The sequence below is a fragment of the Octodon degus genome, unplaced genomic scaffold, assembly GCF_000260255.1.
Source record: "Octodon degus isolate 3935 unplaced genomic scaffold, OctDeg1.0 scaffold00004, whole genome shotgun sequence".
Taxonomy (NCBI): Eukaryota; Metazoa; Chordata; class Mammalia; order Rodentia; family Octodontidae; genus Octodon; species Octodon degus.
Window position 1 is genome coordinate 8,779,470 of NW_004524580.1, and position 22,882 is coordinate 8,802,351.

The 22,882-nt window shown below is 36.0% G+C and overlaps 1 protein-coding gene across 1 annotated transcript in view; it reads left to right on the plus strand.

Moving 5' to 3' along the window:
- The window catches only part of Acss3 (acyl-CoA synthetase short chain family member 3), a 213,141-nt gene that overhangs the window by 186,690 nt on the left and 3,569 nt on the right, over positions 1–22,882 (plus strand). Inside the window, exons 12-13 of the mRNA XM_004623760.2 lie at positions 3,575–3,656; positions 5,834–5,956. Of these exons, the coding sequence (XP_004623817.1) occupies positions 3,575–3,656; positions 5,834–5,956 (205 nt within the window). The remainder of the gene's footprint in view (positions 1–3,574; positions 3,657–5,833; positions 5,957–22,882) is intronic.

Sequence of the window (22,882 nt, forward strand, 5' to 3'; positions counted from 1 at the left end):
GTGCCTGAATTTTTGTCTGGAGGGGTCCCGCGGGCACAGGGAAGCCGGAAGCTCTCCCACACACTCACTGTGCCTGGGCCGGGCTGGATATCCTTAATATGTTTTCTTGTGCTGAATTTCTTGAGTCTAATATGTTTGCATGTAGATTTATTTTAGTAATGGCTAAATGGAGTTTTATGTGCCTCAGTTAATTGTATGTCAGATTCTTATTTCAATTTGGGAAATTTTCTACTATCACTTCTTCATATAGTCTTTTTTGTCATTTGTGCTGACTTTGCTTTTTCTTCACATTTATTAGTCTTATATTGCTTTATTTTGTGTCATCTTGTAGCTGTTGAATCGTTATTACTTGGTTCTTTGTTATTTTAAAGAGATCTTTCCTTTCAACATCAATAACTGTAATTCTCTCCTCAAGGTGTGAAAGTCTTTCAGTTTTATTCAAGCAATTTTGTCAATTTTCACTGGAAATTTTAACTTAATGGATATCTCTTTGAATCTGTTGCATCATTCTAGATCTTTCATTGAAGGTTTCAATCATTTTCTTATGTTCCTCTATATTTTGAATCTTTGTCTTCTTCAGATAAGCTGAGCAATATTTCATTATGGTTGTCATTTCTTTTTTTACCTAGATATTATTTCTGATCTGATTTCCTCTATGGCTTCATGGAGTTATTCCTTTACTTTAGTTGCTATCATTTCAGAAATTTCATTGGTGTGACTTTCAATTTCTTCTATGTTGATCTTTTGGACTTCTTGTGGGTGTGCTGAATATTTGAGATTGCATTTTAATCCTTTACCTTGTCATTTTCTAGTACAAGAAATTTTATTTTGTTTTTTGTACTTATCCTTGTGATTTTTTGTAGTAGACAGCTATATGGGCTGGGAAGATAGCTCATTGGAATAAGTGCTTCCTTGGCAAGCTCAAGGGCCTGAGTTCAATCCCCAGTTCCACCAAAAAATAAATTTAATTAATTAATTAAGTAGGCAGCTATATCTCTAGTTTTAAGGCCTCTGGAGGAGAAAGTATGTTCTTCAGATGTCTTCTGTGTGTGGGAGATTCTTGATTTTTGTCTGTCCCAAGATCCAAGCTTCTCAACTAATTGAGAGTGGAATGTTGCTTTCTGTTTGCTTCAGTGCACATTATTTTGGTATAGGGCTCTGGTGAGGTTATTATCCCAGATCTAGCCAATACTGCTACATAGGGAGAACAACTGATTACAATGAATATGACATCCTAGCTAACAATGATATAGCAATGATGTATAATTAACAAGGATGGTAGCATTAAGCACAATTTAGAAATTGCCCAACTGTGGTAAATATTGACTTTGTACTTTAGAGCATAAGAGCAGAGTCCATAGTTATATAATAGAACCAATTATGAGGAGTTTGTATGTAAAGTGTTTTCCCTTCTTAGAATGGATTTATCCTGTCGTAGAAATGTAGGGAGGATGGTATGTAGGACAAAGATAACTGGAAAGAAAATAAAAGCAGAGCTGTGGAACAAAGAATGGTCATACATGATGGAGTAACTACACAAAGAAGTAGAAAAGAAAGAATGAAGGATGATTCACAGGCTTATCTGAACTTAGTCTCTCGGTTTGGGGGAGGATTTGAGTAAGAAAAAGAAAAAAGTTGAGAAAGATGAAAAGGGAAAGGAATGTGAAATTAAGATAAGAGCAAAGATAAAGTAAGATAAAGCAAAATTATAGCTTTCAAAAAGTAGGTGATCCCACACTCCTGATTATATTCCATGTGTCTTTTTCTCTGAACACAGTACTGGTCACCTAAATTACCATGTGTTACCAACTGTGTATTGGCTCATATTCAGAATTTTCCCTCCAACTGGTCTCACCTGTCCATCATGTGCATTCTAGTCCAGGTCCTACTGTGTGGCTGCTGCCCCAGTGGCCTGACCCCAAAGCGTAGGGGTGTGGGCCAGGCACCCAAGCTCCTCTGGCCAAGCTGGTTGCTGAGTTTTAGGCACTTTCCACACACTTTCTTTTCTTTTCTTTTCTTTTCTTTTCTTTTCTTTTCTTTTCTTTTCTTTTCTTTTCTTTTTTTTTCTTTTCTTTTCGATTGGGTACTATGTATCTCAGGCATGGTTGGAGCTCACTGTGTAGCCAGCCATGGCTAGCCCTGAACTTGTGGGGATCCTGCTGTCTTAGCTTCCTGAGTGCTCGCATTACAGGCACATGCCACCTTGTCTGGCTTGATCTCATTTTTAACAACATTTTTTTTTTCCTGGAAGATATGAGAGTTACAATTAAGGTACGTGGAGGCTTTAATGCTGGGGTGGGCATTTGACCACCACTTATACATCTAGGGCTTTTTAAAAATATATTTGGTACAGGGTCTTACTATGCAGCTCGGACTCTTAGTGATCCTCCTGTTTTCAGCCTCCTCAGTGCTAAAATTACAAGCATGGGCCACCACGCCTGCCTGGACTCCGTCACCAAACAGTGTACCCCTGGGGAGGGGCTGGTGTGGCTTGCAGGACTGGTAATCTAACCCTGATCCCTGTGCTTGCCAAAGCAGGCATTTAACCTGCAGAACTATCTCGCTGGCCCTGTTTCTATTAGAACTGGAAACACTGCTTTTGAAAAGGATATATGATGTCTCTTTAGATGGACAGTAATTATCTCTACGTCCTTGTCTATTTTAGTGTTGTTTTCACCCATGCAGTGTGAATCATCACTGTACTTAATATTTTTGTTTTATAAATATGGAAGAGTTTTTGAAAGTTCTCAAGTTTTATAGTATTTAAAATTTCAAATTATAAAATATGAACATTTACTGTGACCAGAACACAATTAAAGTGATTGTCTTTATTGGTAGGCACTTCCTACAGGGAATCAAGATAAGAACTTACTCACTTAGTATATAAACACTGATAAACAGATCATAAATACATACCTTTGTGATACATGTAACACCAATTCGGTACTATGAGGGACAGTAATATATATAGAAGTTGTTGGGAAAGCAAGAAATGTGGTATCTTATGTTTCAAATGCTTAAGATTTCTGTGCATTCATAGAAGTGAGAAAATACATATTGCTGAGTAGTCAGAATGGGATGGAAAGATGGACAATGGGAAGGGAGTGAAGCACATCAAAGTTAGGATTGCACACTGGATGAGTAACATGAACATTCTACTGTATATATAAGCACAGGTGATGGTTTATTATCTTGATCCTTTGGAAAAAAAAGAATTTATTTTCTTATGATGGAATCGTTTCTCTTAGAAAGTAATTTAGTCATGCCTCTTAATTCATTTTTGCAGATGTTGAGCTTCTTATTGAAATGGTGATTATTGCTAATGAGTGTTTGATGCCAAATGTGGATGACTTTTGTTACTTTCCAGAAACTACTGCCATTTATCAATAATTGTGCTGTGACATGGCCAACTACTTAGTTCTCAATTAGAATGATCTGCCCAGCAGACTCTGGCTTCCATTTCAATGTCAGATTTGAATTGTAATTATCCACAACACTGGAAAAGTGATAGTTCCAATCAATTTGTCTTTATTATCACTTTATCATAATTTTAATTGCTGTGTTTGTGCATAAGGTTGCCGTTACCACCTGGGGCTTTTTCAGGACTCTGGAAGAACCAGGAAGCATTCAAGCATCTGTATTTTGAAAAATTTCCTGTAAGAATTTTAAAATACTTTTTAAATTTTCTTATATATTTCTCTTTAACTTTACCCTATTAAGTTGAGTGATTAGTTTCTAGAATTATGAATCAAAAATCCTATTAAAGCCGGGGAGATGACTCAGTGAAATAAGCACTTGCCTGGCAAGCGCAAGGCCCTGAGTTCAATCCCTGGTTCCACCAAAAACAAACAAACGAACAAACAAAAAACAAAAAAATCCTATTAAATGTTAATCTGTGACAATTTCCATTTCTTATAGATAAAAACATCCAAATCTCTTAACAGTTTTTCCTAGGCTCTCAATATCAGAGCTTTTGAGATAAATTTTGTTAAATCCATTTTTAAAAAAATTTTATTGTTTTATCCACTGAATTCCTTTGTGCCAATTGGCAGTAACTATTCAGAAATATTTAATATGATTAAGATCTCTTATTCTCTACACCTGGTTATTTGAATAACATTACTGTGATTTTTATAGAAGTTATATTTTTCTCTACCTTTATGTATATTGGCATCTTTTTCTGAATGTTTCCTGAGCTCTTTATTGTAAAATTCCACTTAAAAATCAAGATACAAGAAAAAGACTATTTCTCAATGCCCATTCTATCCCCAGCAGCATCTGAATAGCAGAGACTGTCTTCCTGGGTTGTGTTGTGCTATTTACCTCTTATTTCTCCATGTCAGGGTGGGGTAGTTTGTACTCATAATAATACTTCGGTGGTACGACATATCAGGGACCTGCCCTCTTCTCTGCTGTCCTCTTGGTTTTTTTCTTTTTTTCAAATAAGAGGGGTATTTTGACCTCACTATGCCATAGGTAAAGAGGAATGGATGATTGGGATTTAATAAAATAGTTACCACAAGTATTTAGTATTCTTTTGTTATTATTTTTGAGTAAAAGACAAATAACCTAATCAACTAGACAAATGACAAGGATCAAAATGGCTTTCTTTAGAAAGACAGCTCAGATTTGAAAGACCTCAATAACGTAGATTAAATGTTCCCCTAAGAGACTGTGTCAGGGAAGATTTATCAGTCTGTAGGGCCCTAGTTAGTCCAATCTATCTACCTGATGGGTGTTAGTTAAGTTATCAAGGTATTAATAAGATTAATTATAAGCTTACAATGGCAAATATGTGCATGTGATTTTGACATGGTTATCCTTAACAGTCAAATCAAAAACAAATCCCCCTCAAGCCTGGACATGTGGTTTAATCACATGGAGTAATTGTGTACTTTGTTACCCAACCTCAAACCTCTCACCTGAGTGCTTCATAACAGCACAAAAGGCATAAATCAGACAGGCCTTCAGTGATGGAGCTGAGATTTGAGCCACAATAGTCCAATTTGAGAGTTTATTGCTCTTGTTTGCCTCTGTAATAGTAAAAACCATGGCAACTGCTGTAAGAGGTCCAACCAAAGTCTTTCCTCTACACCGTTTCACTCAGGCTACGCAGAATTCTTGTGAGGCAGTGTAGTTCATCCACGTAACATAGAAGCATGTGGAGTCACAGAAAGGTTAAGAAACACACACTGACCTGGCAGCAGTTTGCTAAAACCAATGCTCAGAAACAGAGGCATCAAAATAAGCATTAGAGAAAGTAATATGTTTTTCTGTTTCTTATTCTTCTTAATTCTTCACTCTATCATGATTTTTGGAGCAGCAAAAAATATGATTTAAATTGAGTAAAAATTAAATTTCATTCTTACTATTAAATTTTCACTGAAATTTGAGTCTAAAATCTTAATCCTTGCTAATAAACTAGTGACTTATTGTGTAATTATTCATAGGGAGGTTAAAGCTTTTAAAATTTAATATAATTAGAGTAGAACTTTATTAAAGAACTATTTTGCAATGCAAAAGTATATTGGAAATATTGAGCCATTACTTCTTATTAAATAAGTAATTGAGTTCATAAACTTTACAACTCTTATGTTCAAACACTTAACTTGAACATGTATAAGAACACTTTATTTTATTCATGGCCCTTAGAGGAGCAATCATATTCTAGTAAGATTTCAAAACCAAAATTAATTTAATTTCATTGTATAGCTACAAAAATGTCAAATGAATACAGCCAATCTATTCTCATCACACTTTATATTATACCAAGCTTAAAATTACATTATCCAGCAATGCCTGTTAATAAAGCATTATTTATTTTTATTTTCAGGGATACTATGACACAATGGATGCTGGCTATATGGATGAAGAAGGCTATGTGTACGTCATGTCTCGAGTTGATGATGTCATAAATGTTGCCGGACACAGGATTTCTGCAGGTGCCATCGAAGAGGTATTGATGAGTACTGATGTGCTAGTTCAGGTTGTTCCCAGAAATAGTACTGAACTGCAGAAATATTGAAATTAAATCATTGCACCTGGGGAGAACCTAAATTCTTCGAGTAGAGCATAAGTGACATTAATCCTATATCTATGACTTTCTTCTATGTAGATTTTAATGTTCTTCACACCTTTTATCTTAAAAACTTTCATATATTTGTTGTCTGTCTATCTCTTTTATTTCTATCTCTCTGTGTGTGGGGTTTGAATCCAGGGCCGTAAAACTGAACTGCATCTTGTGCCCATTCTTGTATATTATTTATTGAATAGGAGAGGCTGTATACATTTAACTCTTGCAATTGACTAGTTAATTGACTCTGGGTTCTTGACTTACTCCTGACTGATAATTAGTTTTACATATAGACTTCATGTGATGTGAGATTTAAACATCTTATTTTATTCTCAAACTGAGAAACTTCTTAATTTACATAAAGATCTTAAAGTTATTTTAAAGTAGTTTTACAGGACTGGAGAGATATCTTGGCCTTTTAAGGAACTGGGTTTGATAACCTGTTGCCATATGCTGTTCTGGCCCTTACACCAAATAAGTAAGTAAATAAATAAGTGGCTTTACAATTTAAAATTCACATCCAGTAAATTCTACTTTCCTCTACAAAGTTAAGAATATAGATAGATAGACAGATGTCCTTTTAATTATTTGAATTTATTTTATTTTTTTGTAATGAGTATTCAATTCTGTAAAAAACATAAACATCACCTTTATTAATACTTAAATGATGTTCTATAAACCAAAACAACAGAAAATCCTAATAATGTAAAAATGTTAAGAATATGAACCTTTCACTTCTGAGAATTATACTTTTTAAAGATTAAAAGCCATAGCCACTAGGAAGACAGTATGCAATGTGTTAATTATTGAAACTGTCCTACTAATTTGACTTGAAACTGTCTCATTGCTATTTGTCTCTCAATAAAATTATGGGAAAAAAGTAAAGATTAAAAGCCAGTGTATGTTGAAGTTGAAGGAGAAGAGATAAATGCTGGCAATACATTATTAAAATTCTCTTCCCAAATATACAAAACAGTCAGAGTTCTTGGGATTTATTAGCTACACTGAAAACAGTGTTATAGGCAGTGTTTCATTTATATATTCTTTTAACTATCACAACAGACAGGATAAATAAAAATTTCAACACTGCCAAAAATTTTTTTAAGTGATCTCTGTATTCTGACCCTGGTAACTGATAGCCACCCAGTTTTTACTTTTCCAATACTTTTGCCTAATCTAGAATTCCGTATAAGTGGGATGATATACTACTGAAACCTTTCAACAAAGTTAGTTCATTTAAGAAGTATATCTAAGATACATCCACACTGCTTTGCGCATCAGTAGTTCATCGTTTCATACTGTTGTGTTGCACCCCATCCCAAGGCTTGCGAAATGAGCCTCTGCATCCATTCATCCATTTGAGGAATATGAGTTAATTATTAGTCTAGGCAATTATAAATTATAGCACCGTGTACATTAGAGAACAACCTCTTGTGTAGAAACTGATTTCCCTTCTCTATGTTAAACACCTAGAGTGTGTCTGTTAAGCTGTGCAGTAGGGATGCGTTTAGGGTTGTAAGAAACTGTCATACTCTTTTCCAGGGTGACTGTGCTACGTCATAACACAATAGAAAGATGTGCGGGCTATTATTTGCTTTCTGTTCTTTCCAGAATTTCTTTTCCTTTTATCTAAACAATTCTAAAAGGTGTATAATATGTCATTATATTTTTGTTTACAATTACATTATAAGTAATGAGGTTAGGCATCTATTCATACATGCTTATTTTCCATTCATGCATCTTCTTTAGTGATATACATGATAAATTTTGCCCAGGTAGCAAAATTAAATTTATTTGCTGTTTGCTATCAAGGGTTCTTTCCATATCTTATATTTTCCTTTATCTAATAGGCCCTTTGCAAAAATTTTAGCTTGTCACTGGTGTTTTTATCTTTTCAATATCCCCTGCATGAAGGATAATGTCTTTTTTTCTCCTATTACAGACCATATTTTCAGTTCACATTTGAAAAATCTTCCCTAAGCCAAAGTTGCTGAGATTTTTTTTAAAGATTCATCTTTCTAATTTTACATTTAAGTTTTACTGCATACTTTGTATTTTTTAAATTTACATCAGCGTATTTTTCTACCTAGTGCAAGGTGTGCACATTGACAATTATTTTTTTAAATGGATGCTAACTTTTCAGCTCCACGTGTTTAGAAGACTGTCTTTTCTTATTGTTTCTTTTGAATGTTTTTCAAAAATCAGATGATAATAGATGAACAGCCCGCACATCTTTCTAGTGTGTTATGACGTAGCACAGTCACCCTGGAAAAGCACTTCGTCAATTTCATTAAACATTTGTTTTCTCATGGGCAGACTACCGCAGCAGAGCATCCCATGCTCTGGGTAGAGGGATCTGGTGTGACCGGGCCCACTGCATTCGCTCTTCCTTTGCAATAATGCTTTGTCTCTTCCACGTTCATTCTCATTAGGAGCTTCCCATTGTTGCAGTGGATCCACACATGCATTTTGATTAGGATTGTGTTAAATCTATAGATAAAACAATGGCTACATACACCATTTGGAGTATCTTCATCCATGAAGTTTGTATCTGTCTTCATGTCTTTGTTTATTTATGTCTCTCCTTGGTTTTGTTTTTGTACTAGCTATTGAACTCAGGACCCTGTGCTTGCCAGGCAGGTGCTTAGGCTGCTGGGCTGTCTCCATCTGTTAAGGTCTTCTTCAATACAATGCATCAGTATTTCACACTACTTAAAATAGAGATTCTGAATTTTGTTATATACATATATATAACATATTGTAATATATATTATGTATATTAAATTGATGACTATAGTCAATTGAATTTTTGATATATTGTCAAATATTTAATTTTTAATTATAAAATTGTTTTTTAAAATGTGTTCCAAATTTTTATTGCTAGTGAATTGAAAGCAGTATTGATTTTTGTAAAATAATATTTGCATGCTAATGTATGTCTGTGAACATATTTTTTAAGGTTTCTTGAAGTTTTTTCTGTATACAATCATGTCTGTGAATAGTTTTCTTCCTTCCTGTTTTGGTTTGTACCTGGATGTCTCCCCAGAGCCTCATGCAGTCGATTCATGATCCAGTGCGGGGCTCATGAGTGTGACTGTTGTGCCCTCCCTGGGGCAGGCAGCCTGAAGGCTGTATAAGGGAAGGAGAGAGGCTTGTTCTCTCTACTGCTCCATTTTGCTCTTGAGGATTTTGTGCTTCCTGTTGCCATGAATCACTGTCCTCTGCCTTGTGCTGCTCCTCCTTGGAGCTAGCTGAGTACAGACTGAAACCTGCACAAACTGTAAGCTAATTAAACCTTCCTGAATTTGAGGTGTCATGTATTTTGTCTCAGTAATGAGAGAAGAGTAATCAAGACACTTCCTTTTTAGGTATTCTTCTTGCCTTTTTGAACTAAGAAAAACTCTGGTATGACACTAGTTAAGAATAGTAAAAACAAACAATTTTGTGTTATTCCTAATCTTAGGGTAGAAATATCCAGTAGGAAAAGGAGAAAAGAAAGACGCAAGGAAGGGAAGAGAAACATATGTATATACACAGGATAGCTTGGATAACTGTACTGGTGATTTCTGTTGGTCTATTGAAAGGAGCAGTTAATACTTACTCTGTTCTTCTGTCTTCTTTTTAATTTTTTATAAGTGTTTTAACCAATTTTGCATGCCTATATCTGATAATATAAACAACTAACTTGAATACAACAATATGTAATACAACCACCATTGTTGAATTCCTATTATTTTGTTTAGTGAAATTCTGTATGTTCCTAATTTTTTAACTATTTTTTATTCTCTCCCTTTTACAGAATGATGTCACTTATAGATGTTTCTGTTGATGTCTTTTTCCAAGCTCAGATTTCTTCTACTCCTAATTTGCTGAGATTTTTTTAAAGTCATGAATTAACATTAAAACTTTTCAATGTTTTTTTTTTCTCATCTATTGATAGGTTTGTCAGTATGTATATGTGTGTATGTGTGTGTTTAAATTCTGTTATATGAGTTCTAGTATTAAGCTGTTAAATTTTAACTGTTTAATTAATATTACATTCCTAGGATTAAACTTACTTCATGATGCATTGATGTTTTACATATTGGTCATCAAATCTATGATAATTTCTTGGTTTGGAAGAGTGCTTTGTATGATAAGCATATTACCACTGTTCAATTTTGAATAATGATTGCACCACTTATCTTTTTGGCTTTTTGTTTTTTGACCTATCTGGATCAATATGGACCGCGGAGGTTTCTGAGAACGTTTAATTGATATTTGCCATTACTTTCATCAACTTTAACAATGTTTAACTTTTCCTGATGTTTTAGAGCAGTTGAATAACATATTTTTAAAAAATAATTTTATTAAGAAACAAATAGAAATGAGACAGTTTCAAACCCGATTACTAGCGCAATTTCAATAATTAATACTTTGCATTGAATAACATATCGGCATATTTGTATTTATGTCTGCTAATTTATTATTTATTTTCTGTTTGCTTCTTTTTCCCATGATGTTTCTCCCTTTCTTTTTAATGATGCTTTGTTTACTTTTCATGGTATTTTGGTTCTTAGGCAGGATTTAAAAAGAAAAGGCCAAATTTCTTAAATGTCTCCCTACAGCTGTTGTTCTTTGTTCTAATACATATATAAACAAATTCTTTTGTCCCTGTAAGAAAACTCTTATAAGGTCCTGTTCCCATAACATCCTATTATGCCCTGGAAGGGCCACTGAGGTACAGAAACTGTCACAGCTTGACAAACTGCCTTTTTTTCTCCTTCTGCCCACCCACATGTCCCCCCTGCCTAAGACCAAGCACCTTAGCAAATTGTATAAAAATGAGATCTTCTTCCTTGTTCAGCGCTCATCCCTGGACCAGGATTTACCTAAATCTTCATGTTTCTGTGTTGGTCTCTTGCTGATCTCTTGAATTCTGCAACAGTTCCATTTGTTTTCTGAAAACTTCCTCTTTCTCTTCATTTTAAGAGTGCTTTTCCGTATTTATTGGATTATTGCTGGATTAATATTTGTTGTTAATATTATTATGAATGTGAAAATGAGGTGTGCATTTTCAAAACCAAATTTCCTTCCTTCTACTCTTCCTCTCTCTGTGTCTCTCTTGGTCTCTCTGTCTGAGTCTCTGTCTGAGTCTCTGCCTCTCTGTCTCTCTGTCTGTCTCTCTGTCTGTCTCTCTCTGTCTCTCTCTCTCTCTCTCTCTCTCTCTCTCTCTCTTTCTCTCTTTCTCTCTTTCTCTCTCTGTCTTTCACTACTTAGGTGAGCCCAGAGCCTAATACATACTAGGCAATAATGTCACCTCTGATAACATCTCCAGCCTTTAAGACACATTGCATATTAATAAGTGTGTCTTTGCTGATGTACTGCGGGCCTATTCCTAGATCTTCCATGAGATCAGCTCCTAGGATGATTCCATGAGAGGCAATGGAATTATATTTCTTCATGAATTTGTTGGCTCTGTTTGAAATTCATATTTCTACATCTGCTTTCTTTGATTGATTTTACTATAGTATATCTTTGGTATTTTTCTACTTTAATCTACATGTGTCTTCATATTTAAAATGAATTTTTTAAGCATGTAGAGTGTTGTTTTGCAAACTTCTTCACATCAGCTATATTTTACCTGGCATTCTTAGGGCATTTACATGGAGTGGTTATCATTACTGATTAGTTTATTGTCTACCATATTTGTTCCTGTTTTCTATTTGCTACCATTTTTCTTTGCTGTCTTCCTTTGTGTTTTTGTTCTTATTGAACATTTTATGGGATTCCATTTCATCTTTATTCTTAGCCTCTTATTTCTAATTTGTTTTGCCTGTGTTTTTTGAGTTTTAAAGAGAATAAGGACATAATAAAAAGTGATATAGAATTTCAAAACAAAATGGTAGTAGATTATCAATGGTGGTTATGTCACATATTGTTATCTTCAAGTTATCTGTTTAGATTATCAGATACAGGCATACAAAATTGATCAAACGGGCATTAACTGTTTCTCTAAATAGATGAATAGAAATTAGTAGTCCAAATATCTTAGCTGATGCCCCCTCCTTTTTTTCTCTTTTCTCCCATTTCAGTTGCTCTTTCCTTTTGAGTAGTTTCTTTCCCTTTCACAGCCTCTATTGTACCTTTGGTATCTTATTTACTCTGTCAGTTTCTCATACTAGGGAGACATTGTGATGTTTACACATGTGAGTCTGATTTATTTCATTCATGAGTATGGTCTCTAGTTACATTCATTTACCTATAAAAGTGTCTGGTATATCTTTTTTTATAGCTGAGTAATGCTCCATTGTATAAGAATACCTCAGCTGGGCCAGTGAGATAGCTCTTCAGACCAAGCACCTGCATAGACAAGCACAGGGACCAGGGTCAACCCCCAGCACCACCTGCTGCATCAGCTTTCTTCCTGGGCCTGCCACTGAGACTGGGTGTAATCCCACCGCTAAGGAGGCTGAAAACAGGAGGATCACTAGGTGTCCATGCTTTATAGTAAGATCATGTACGAAATACATTGAAAAAAAAATACCACATTTTTTTTATCAATTGCTTGGTTCATGGTTCATGGACATTTGGGTCATTTTCAAGATTTAGGTTTTACAAATTGTGCTCTTATAAACATGGGTGTACGTATATTGCTGTGATATGATGTTTTCATTTCTTCTGGAAAAATACCCAGAAGAGGAATAGCTAGGTGAAATTGGACTGCTAATCTTAATTTTTTGAAGAAACTCTTCATTGATTCCATAGCCATTGTATCAGTTTACACTCCCAGCAATCGCGGACAAGGTTCTCTATTCACCCACAGTTTCACAGTAATTTTTATTAGTTGATTTTGTTTTTTATGATAGACATTCTTTCTGGGGTGAGATGAAATCTTAGTGTTGCTTTAATTTGCACTTCTTGAATGACCAATGATGATAAATGTATTTTCATGCAGTTATTTGACATTCATATTTCTTCACCTAAGTAGTATGTATCCATTTTGGATGCCCATTTCGGATTGGTTCTTTGAATGTTAGGGGCCTGATTTATTTTAATTCTTTATGTGTTCTAGATAAAACACTTGGCTAAGATATTTTTTCCCCAGTAATGGATTTTCTTTATATTCTGTTCATGATTTTTTTTTTTTTTCTTGGAACCGGGAATTGAACTCAGACCCTTGCACTTGACAGGGAAGTGCTTATTCTACTGAGCCATCTCCCTGACCCCTATGATTTTGTTTTTGATGTGGAAATGTTTTCAATAAGGTAAGATCCCAGTTGTTGATCCTTTGAGGTATTTCCCAATCGGTTTGTTTTTGTTCCTGAACTCTCTGCCTACTCCTATGTCTTCAGGATTTCTACCTACTTTGACTTCTAGTAGATTTTGTAGGAATCTGTTGGCCTTTTGGTAGTCCCTGAGAGAAAATGGTGAGAGGATTTACAGACAAGAGATAATAGCTGAGGTCAGGCCATAGACAATGCCTGAAAGGCCAAGGCCCCAGAATAACAGTAGGGACTGTCTCTCTCTCTCACTCTCATTCTCCCCTCCTCCCCTCTCTAATCTTTTGTATCTATCTTTTTCTCCAGGTAAATTCTTTTAGAATTTTTGCTTGCTTTAGAAAGTCCTGCATTTCTAAATAAACATTTCACAGGATATAGAAATTTAGATTGGTGTTTTTCCTTTTTGTTTTTTTTTTTTTGATGTTTTTTCTTATTCTGAAAAATTTAAATATTTTATTTGAAACTCTTCTCAGTTATATGGTTGAGGAAAGGTCACATATGATTATTATATTTGATCCCCTATAAGTATGGGTTTTTCCCCATTAAGATTTTTTATGTTTGGTTTCTTGAAGTTCACATATGATATGCCTATGTATACATTTTAAAAGTATATATTTACCCTGCTTAATGTTTGCTTTTTTGAGATTTCTAGATCTGTGATTTTTTTTGTGACTGATAACCTTTTTTAAGGAAATCCTGTTATTATTGCTTCAAATACTGTTTCTATTTGTTCTTTTCTTCAGGTGTTCTTACCTTGTGTATGTGTAACATTTTTGAGATATTGTTACTATTATAGATATTTTTTCCTCTGCAATTGTAAGTCCATTAACTGGACTTAATAATAAAAGGCACTCTTTTTTGTTATAGTATTTTTTTCTTCTATACTTTCTTCTGATTAATTTGGCTTTTATATATTCCATTTCTCTGTTCATCCTACATTGTGTTTCTGATTGCTGTCTGTATTTCCCCTCAAATCCCTGTGTTACTCAGCATCCTGTCATGTAACAAAGTACCAGAAATGATCAACTTGAAGAGAGGCAAATTTTCTTTCATTCATAATTTCATGGGTTCCAGTCCGTGATCATTTTTTTCCTATAAAAGACTGGCACCATCTGTCAATTCCATTTGAGTCACAACTCCAGTGACTTTAAGATTTTTCATTAGCCCCCATCTCCAGCAGGATCCACAGAACCACTAACTAGAGACCAACTGTTAACACGCGGACCTTTGGAACATTTCAGATCTAAACTACAGCGTCGTGCTCCTACATGTTTAAAGTTCATGTCCACTTCACAGTGCAAAATATGTTTCATCTATTTCTAAGTGTCTGCAAGTGTTAACAGGTCCAACATCGCTCAAGTCCAACTCGGAAGTTTCATTTAAGACTCAGTGAAATTGAACAGTGAGCCTTTATAAAAATTTTAAAAGTCAAGTTGTGCAAGACCAGGATATGCTGGCAGAGAGTATAAATCTCCATTCTAAAATGAAAAGACTAGGAAAAGGAATACATCAAAATTAAACCAAAGCAAGATCAAAACCTAACAGGGTAAACACCAAATCCTACAGTTTCATGTCCTGCATCCAACACACATAGTAGCTTTTGAATTTCCTGGCTTGATAATCCCAAAATTCCTTAAAGTTAGACTAGTTCTAGTGCTTTCTTGGCCTCTTGAAATTGTAGGGTTTTATTTTATTTCATTTTCTCTTTTAAACTGCCATGTTACTTTTTGTTGAAATATGAACTTGATGTTCTGAGTACAAATAACTGCTGTAAGTAAGCCTTTATTGATGTGCTGGTAAGGTCTGAGTTGAAGAAAAGTGTCTTCTAGCTCTGGATTCAGTCTCCTGTCACTGGACACACATTTTTTTTTCCAGGACTTCTCAGTTTCTTTCCTACCTTGTGAGGGACAGATGATTGGATGGCCCTAGAGTTAGGTCGTCATCTTTTCCCCAGGTCAGTTAGGCTCTGTTAAAACACCCGAGTTAGTCTCTGACAGAATTATTGTTGATCTTGATGTTAAACTTTGTTAAGAAAAATAGAATGTCCTGGAGCATTTCAAAATAGTTCTTCACATACAAAGTTTGACGAAAACTTTCTGATATTCTATTAGACTTCTGAATAATAAACCCGTAAATGGGAAGGGCCTCTGAAAGGTTCTAATGCTTAGATTTGTCCTCACAGAGCTTCCCACAATTCATCTGTTATAGTTCAGAATTTCCTGCCCTGATACTTGCTCCTCAGGAGTTTTTACTCCAAGAATTTGTTATTCAAAGTGTTCTCCTGTCTCTCCAGTTTGGGGTCGAGGGAGTGGTTCACACTGTGGCCTTACTCTCTAACATATAAATGAACAATTCAATCTTTTAAATTGTTCTACTTCTAATTTAGTGTCAGGAAGGAGTGATGACTTCCAAATTTCTCTTATGTGAGACCCGACCTGAAAGTCCTTTCACTCTGACTCCCGCAGCTACTCCTTCCCGGTCCTCTGGGTAGGTGTTGGGGTTCCATCCATTCTCAGGGACCACATGGCTTGCGGGGCATGGCAAGTGGCACTGAACCCTTGGGTGCTCTTTGGTGGATGCTGGGAAAGTAGCTTGAGCTCCATGCCCCTGGATCTGCTGCTGGCCTGGAGGAGGCCAGGCACACAGCCTCTGTTGGCATTGATTTGTTGTGGCTTGTGGAGAGGCGCCAACTCTGGGGGAGTGAGGGACACCGTCTTTGGTGGCCTTCATCTGCAAAGAAGGAGGCTAGACCCTGTTTTGCAGATCTCTTCATTCCTGTGCCTCATTAGAAGCACAGCAGGCTTTTCTTAGAGATTTGTGTCCGCATTCATTGGCAGTTCCACATTTTGTGATAGCCTTTCTGTCAGGATGCAGCAAAGGTAGAAGAAAAAAGCTAGCAAAATCACAGAACTTCCAAACACACAAATGAAAACAAAGAGCTCATTATCAGGTTGTCTCTCAAGTGCTCACGGTTTATTTTAACCCACTGTGTTTTGCCTTGTAATTAAAGGAAGAGATAAGAAGGCACCAGTGACATCTTCTCCAGAACAAAAACCTGAGATAGTTTGTAAATTAAATGGAGCAAGCAAACTATAAAATGATGAAAGAAAAAAGCATCGTGATTAAAAGTTCAGTGAGAACAGAATACAGAGACTCAGAAGTTTTATTCATCTTCTTCTCATTAATAGTTACCCTCCCTAGAGGCCGCACTTGACAGTTTAGTTCTTCTTGTGATGTTAGCTTTGTGTGTGTGTGTGTGTGTGTGTGTATGCGTGTGTGTGTGTGCGTGCATGCGCGCGCATGCGCACAAATGTGTTTTTGAGTAAAAGAAAAAACTTCATAAAATGTTTCAGAATTGATTTGGGTGTGCTATTATAATACAGTATTATCTTGTGCTTAAATAAGTGTATTTTGTGATAACATTAAATTAAAATTTATGCTTCATTCATTTTTTGTGTGTTGGCAAAATGTAGTTCTGGTTGTGTGAACTTTTAATTTCTTGCTCCTAGAAGATTAACTTAATGTTCATCTGCATTTCTGGCAGACTCAGCTAATCAAAATATGAAGATTATATATGCGCAGCTCTTACTATCAGTCAGAAGCCTCAGCTTCTTTATTTTAGTTTTAGGGCAAAAAGAAGTGTCAACCAATCACATTTATTCTGTACCTTTATATGCTTCTACTCACATCCTTGTCATTGTATGAAACATCAGAGTTAAGACAGGCAAAAAATTGGCAATTAAATTGGAAAAATAAAGAAAATGTGCCAGGATTGCTGTCATTTAACAGAAATTTTGTCACTGGACTTCAAAGCATTAATAGCACGTAACAGGACATTGCTCAGGCTCTCACTCTTTAGTAGATCTTTTTATATAAATTAAATGATTTACTATTGAATACAAGAAATTTAATCTCAATTCATGTCTGGTGTCAATTCATAGCTCAATATTTAGGGTATCTTTTAAAATTTACAGTCTTGTTGCCTCACAAAATTGTTTAGCAAACATATTTAATAGATGAATGAAATGTTTACACTGATGATAGGACCAGCTTTTACTAATCTGCTCAAATCTTCCTATTTAATGTGCAGTATTCTTTGGGGTGAATTATGTATTCTTTACTTTTTGAGATAAGAACTGAGAATTTTAATTCTTTGAAATTTCACTTGTACAGAAAAATTAACTAACTTTGCTTTTTATGTTTGGTGAAACTTACTATGCTTTTATAGTTTTCCCAAGTAAAAATAAGCTTATTATTTATAGCACACTATATAAAAATACTCTTTCAAGCACATATATGATTAAAATCATTCCATCAAAAGTATATGTTCTTAGGGCCGGCGAGATAGCTTAGCAGACTAAGTGCCGCCTTAGGCAGCCCAGGGGCTGGGATTCAATCCCTGACACCACATGCCGCACTTGTCCCGTCCCTGGGCACACAGAGCCAGCCACCGAGACAGGGTTTGGTGACAAGAGCCTGTAATTCCAGCCTCTGGGGAGTCTGAAAACAGGAAGATCACTACAATTTCAAGCTGTGTAGTGAGACTCTGCACACACCAAAAGAGAGCATATGTTCTTTTCTGTCCTTATCTCTCAAAAAGGAGGCCCAGAATAGCTCCTATAACATTGAGAGGACATTGTTCTTGTGGATCTCGATACAAGTGACAGCCTTCTTCTGTAACTCTGGAGTAATAAGTTCTATTCTGACAGTTGATAGAGCTTTGAAAGCCCAGCAGCCTTCTAGACACTTGGGAAACCTAGGTGGAAGTTGAAGGGGTCCTTAAGAAAACTGGGTCTGAAATCTGCTCTCTGGAACGAGGGAGCCAAAATGAGCAGGAACCAGCATGATTCTTCTTGCTCAGTTCTCTTTTCCTGACGCAGACAGGGGTTCTCATGGAACAGCTATCCATAGAACTAGTTGAGCTTTTGGATTTCATTCTTTCAGTTGAAGTTTCACTTTCAGGTTGTTAAATAATATCAGTAATATCACTGAGAACTGGGGTATCTAATTTACCGCATGTAAAGCCCAGGGCAATGTTCACATATAACTTGCCCTTCCTAAATTTGGTCTGAACAAGACTCCGTTGTTTTCCACATTACCTGTTCTGCTCCTCATTTTAGGAATGGTTTCTTCAATAATGAATACATGTCCACAAAGTGGTTATGTATCCCACAAAGATCCTTCGGAATTTTAGCTCCACTCAGTATTAAATGACTGATGGATTTATTTTTTAAAAATTTTTTATCTATTTAAATTTCAAACTTGCTGAATACTTCCTTAGTACTGATATGAATATTGATGGAAACATAGAAACACTCTGACAGTTTTCTAGACTGTATCAGTGTCAGAGTGATTCCTTGTATTTTGTGAAGGTGCTTAATTTAAAAGAACGCTTCCAAAATTAAAATGCTTAAAAGTATAATTGAGGACTTGGATGTAGCTCAGCAGCATATCACCTGTCTGGCAAGCATGAAGTCCTGATTTTGAGGCCCAGTACCCCCCACAATAGTGTAATTGAAAGGCCTGTGTTGTCTAACCCATTGAAACTTGGAAACATTTTAAATCCATTATAACATGTACAAAAATGGGCATAGGCCAGAAACAGCAAATGGCAGGCAATAACCAGGCCTATTACATGACACAGAGATACTCATTTCTAGCATGACAATTACCTGCTAAGTACTTTTGCAGGCACCTAAATGCCAGCTCATTGTGGATACTTCATTGATTTTATAAGGAGGGAATGTGTGAGTGTGGCTTCCAATTGTTCTCCTTGCAGGACGTTTCATTGGCTTCTGTCCTTCACACATCCCTAAGGCATATTAGGATGCTCTCCTTTTATTTTATTTTTTTTCTAAAGTTTTATTGATAAACAGATAGCAATGAGACAGTTTCAAATCAAATCGGAAGTACAGTTTCAACAAATAATACACTGCATATATTCTTCTTAGTGGTTAATTGCTGTACAAGATGCGGACTTGTGATCCTATTTACAAACACCATTAGAACAAATCATTCTATTCATTAAGACAATGCAACTATATATCTACCCCAACCACTTTGAATACACAGATACAGAATGGACATTCATCGGTGTACCCCATTTTTCCTAAGTTCCGTTATTGAATATTATAGGTGTGTAAACTCAGCAAAATATTCTAAAAGAGTCCAGTAGCCCATAATAGCATTGGGTCTTCTGTTTAACTGGCAATGTCAGAAATTATTGACCTGAGTCCCCCACAGCTTAACTTAGTTGTTAAAATTTACTCAGCATGCAAATGTTATTAGAGGGGGCCAATGCGGAAAGCTGTTTCCTTTCCTTTATGGCATCATCTTAAGTGATAGCAAAATATAGTATTTTATCCATAATAATAATGAACCTTATTTCTTTATTTATTTATTTGCATTATAGGGAAGGGTCTAGGGTGTTCAAGGTCTCACTACTAGATCAGACTCATAGTGATCCACCTGTTTACAGCCTGCCAAGAGCTGGGATTACAGGCGCATGCCACCACACCCAGTCTCAATTGCCTTAGCATGCCCCGGGGGCAGGGCCAGCATATCAGGCCTAGGGATTGAACCCCCAACCCCTGTGCCTGCTTGTAGGCACTTTAATCCACTGAGCTATTTGGCTGGCCCTTAATTAACCTTATTTAGAGGTGGTACAGATTGATGAAATGATACTGTCTCACAATTTTTCCAGAATTTATATCAGTAGGCTGTATAAGAAGGTTTGATATTATAGTAATTATGAGATGTATTCATATGTATGTATTATATGTTATATATTATATATGCATTTTCCTATACATGTCCAAAACACTAACACTAAAGATTATAACATGGGGATATTAAAATAACAAGGTTAAAAAGTAGCAAGCTAGAAGATTTAACATTCAATGTAGTTAAAATTATAGTTATACTGACTAGGTGGTGAAATATCGGGATGACCTATTTATTTATTTTTTCTGGTAAAATATCTGGGTGACTGATTTTTTTTTAGTGATTTGAACAGATACTTTGACATTTAAAAAACCATGTACAGAGATTTCCAGCACCAGTAAAATCTTTAATAAATGTTTGTTTTGACAATGAAAACTCTAGTACACAGTTAAAGTAGTTGCTGCTTACGCATTAAGGGCATGTGAAGTCTGACTCACAGGCTCTTGTCTTTCTAGTGTGTCTGCTTTGCTACGGACAAAGTATTCTTTTTCATGACTACTATAGTAAATACATGGCAGTGAGATGTGTCTCTGTATTTGCAGAATATGGTTCCTAAAGTTAAATAAGATCGCCACAAATAAGTCACTGAGAACACTGCCACAATAGGAGAATATGCTGTGGGGTAGACCGCATAATGTGTATTCAGAAGCTTTTTAGGTAGTTGGAAAGAAAGAACATCTGGAAGTCAGCAAATAAGTTAAAATATACTGCAGAAATAATTTATATAGCATGTACTCCCTTTGGCGCCATAGACGTCAAAAGCTACATGCACAGAAACCTTTCTAATGCTTCAAACTGGATGCTTCCTATAGGGATTAGAAGTAATGCTGCGTATACAGTGTGCTTCAGTAGGGACACTGTGTGGTAGAATCTGGCTTTTCTAATCAAATGTCCTAGTACATCAGTTCATTAAGTCTCCCAGGAGCTCAAAGAAGAGAAGCCTCAATTTTAATTCAGCTTAAAGAAAAATCATCTAAAAAAGTTGGGGTATTTAGTGTTGTCCTGGATTCTGCAAACACACACACCCCATTTGTTAGGCTGTCTTTTTTATTATACTGTGTTCATTGCTTTTATATGTGACCATTAGACATCAGGAGTTCCTTATGACTCTTGGCATTTCTTTTCTTCTCCTTAAGTAATCGTATGCAGTCCTATAGCTGCCATTACCCTTTATAGAAGAACGGCGTATATGTATGGTCTACAGATTATGCTGCTTCCCACATCCTGTGTCCATTTGCTTTCCCCTGGGTAGCTTAAGTGCATCCCTTACATAAAACATCTACAAGGCAGTAATACATGGTCTTTCCTCCTCAACTCAGTCCTACTAAGCTTTCCTAGTTTACAATATGGTGCCACAATCCAATCAATTTAGAATCCCTCGGCTCATCCATCTGTCATATCCAATTTACCATCATCTTTCATCCAGTTATAGTATTCTCATAACTTTAGTCCATGACAGCAGCCTTTGAGGTGATTTCCTTGCATATCCTGTAATGCCCACCAACAAAAATCCTCTTCGCTATTTTCAGCACTGAAATGTAAGACAGTTTTTCTAAATCCACCCTAAGGTGAAAAAAAGAAACTTACCTGAAATGTTTATATACTGTATGATTCCATTATCTGATATTATGCAAAAGGACCTTGGAGCCAGCCAAAGGGTTAGTTTTGCTGGGGGTTAGGGAAAGGGAGGGTCAAATAGGAAGAGCATTGGAGTTTTTTTTACAATATTAAAATTATTATGCATAATACTGTAGTGGTGGACACATGTGTTATGTATTTGGGAGAAACTGTAAAGCATGCAGCAAATGTGAACCCCACATATAACCTGAAGACACGGTTGACAATGATGAGCCTGTGTTAGCTCATTGCTTGCAAGAACTGCGGTGCTCTAGGCCCGTTACGGAAGGAGGCTATGTGTATGGGAGGGCTGCTTCCTGCTTAATGGGCTGTGACTCTAGAACTACACTAAAAGTAAAGTCTGTTTATGAATTCATTCTGATTTTCCATCTCCTCCTCAACTCCTAAAAATGCTTCATTGCTCTTGCAATGTTGCTAAAACAATAATTGGATTAAGTCTCTGGCACACTGAATCTACCTCTGAAACTTTATGGCTACTCATTTCTCTCTCTCTCTCTCTCTCTCTCTCTCTCTCTCTCTCTCTCTCTCTCTCTCTCTCTCTGGATCTTATTTACTCTTTCAGTTTCTTATCTGAGATTTAATGGTATATATGCAATTCTTCTGTCGAGCTTTTCCCCTACCCTCTTCCTTAGGCTTAATCAATTTCTCTTTATTACCTAGATAGGCTCATTGTCATCTGCTAAGGAAGACTTCTGTGATGTCTATATGTATCTAGGAAATTATATGCTTTGCTACACCTTGCCTATAGATAACCTAACGGAGCTCTTACTACTGTTATGGTTAGATATTTATAACAAAATTAAAATTTCAAGGTTAGTAAACAGATAGAACTCTACCTCTAGGTGCTTTGCTCTGAGAGGCCTTGAGGCTGAATGCAAGCCCTATGCGAGTGAGGACTAGGTGACCTAGGGACTGCTGTGCACCTCTAGCCCCTTTGAGTGCTGGAAAATTCTCCCTGGATAGGTAGCCAGTCAAGGAACTGTTCATGAAATTTACTATGTAGCCCTGGGGACAATTGAGAATTCTTCCTGAGAGTAGCCAGGACTTCTGTCAAAGCACAGTAGGACCCCTGGTAGCAAGTGTGTGTGATAACCGTGGCATATGTTCTCTGACTTTATTAATAAACACTTGAGATGAAGCAACAATTACCATTCTTTTCAGGTAATCTAAGTAATTTAATTACTGT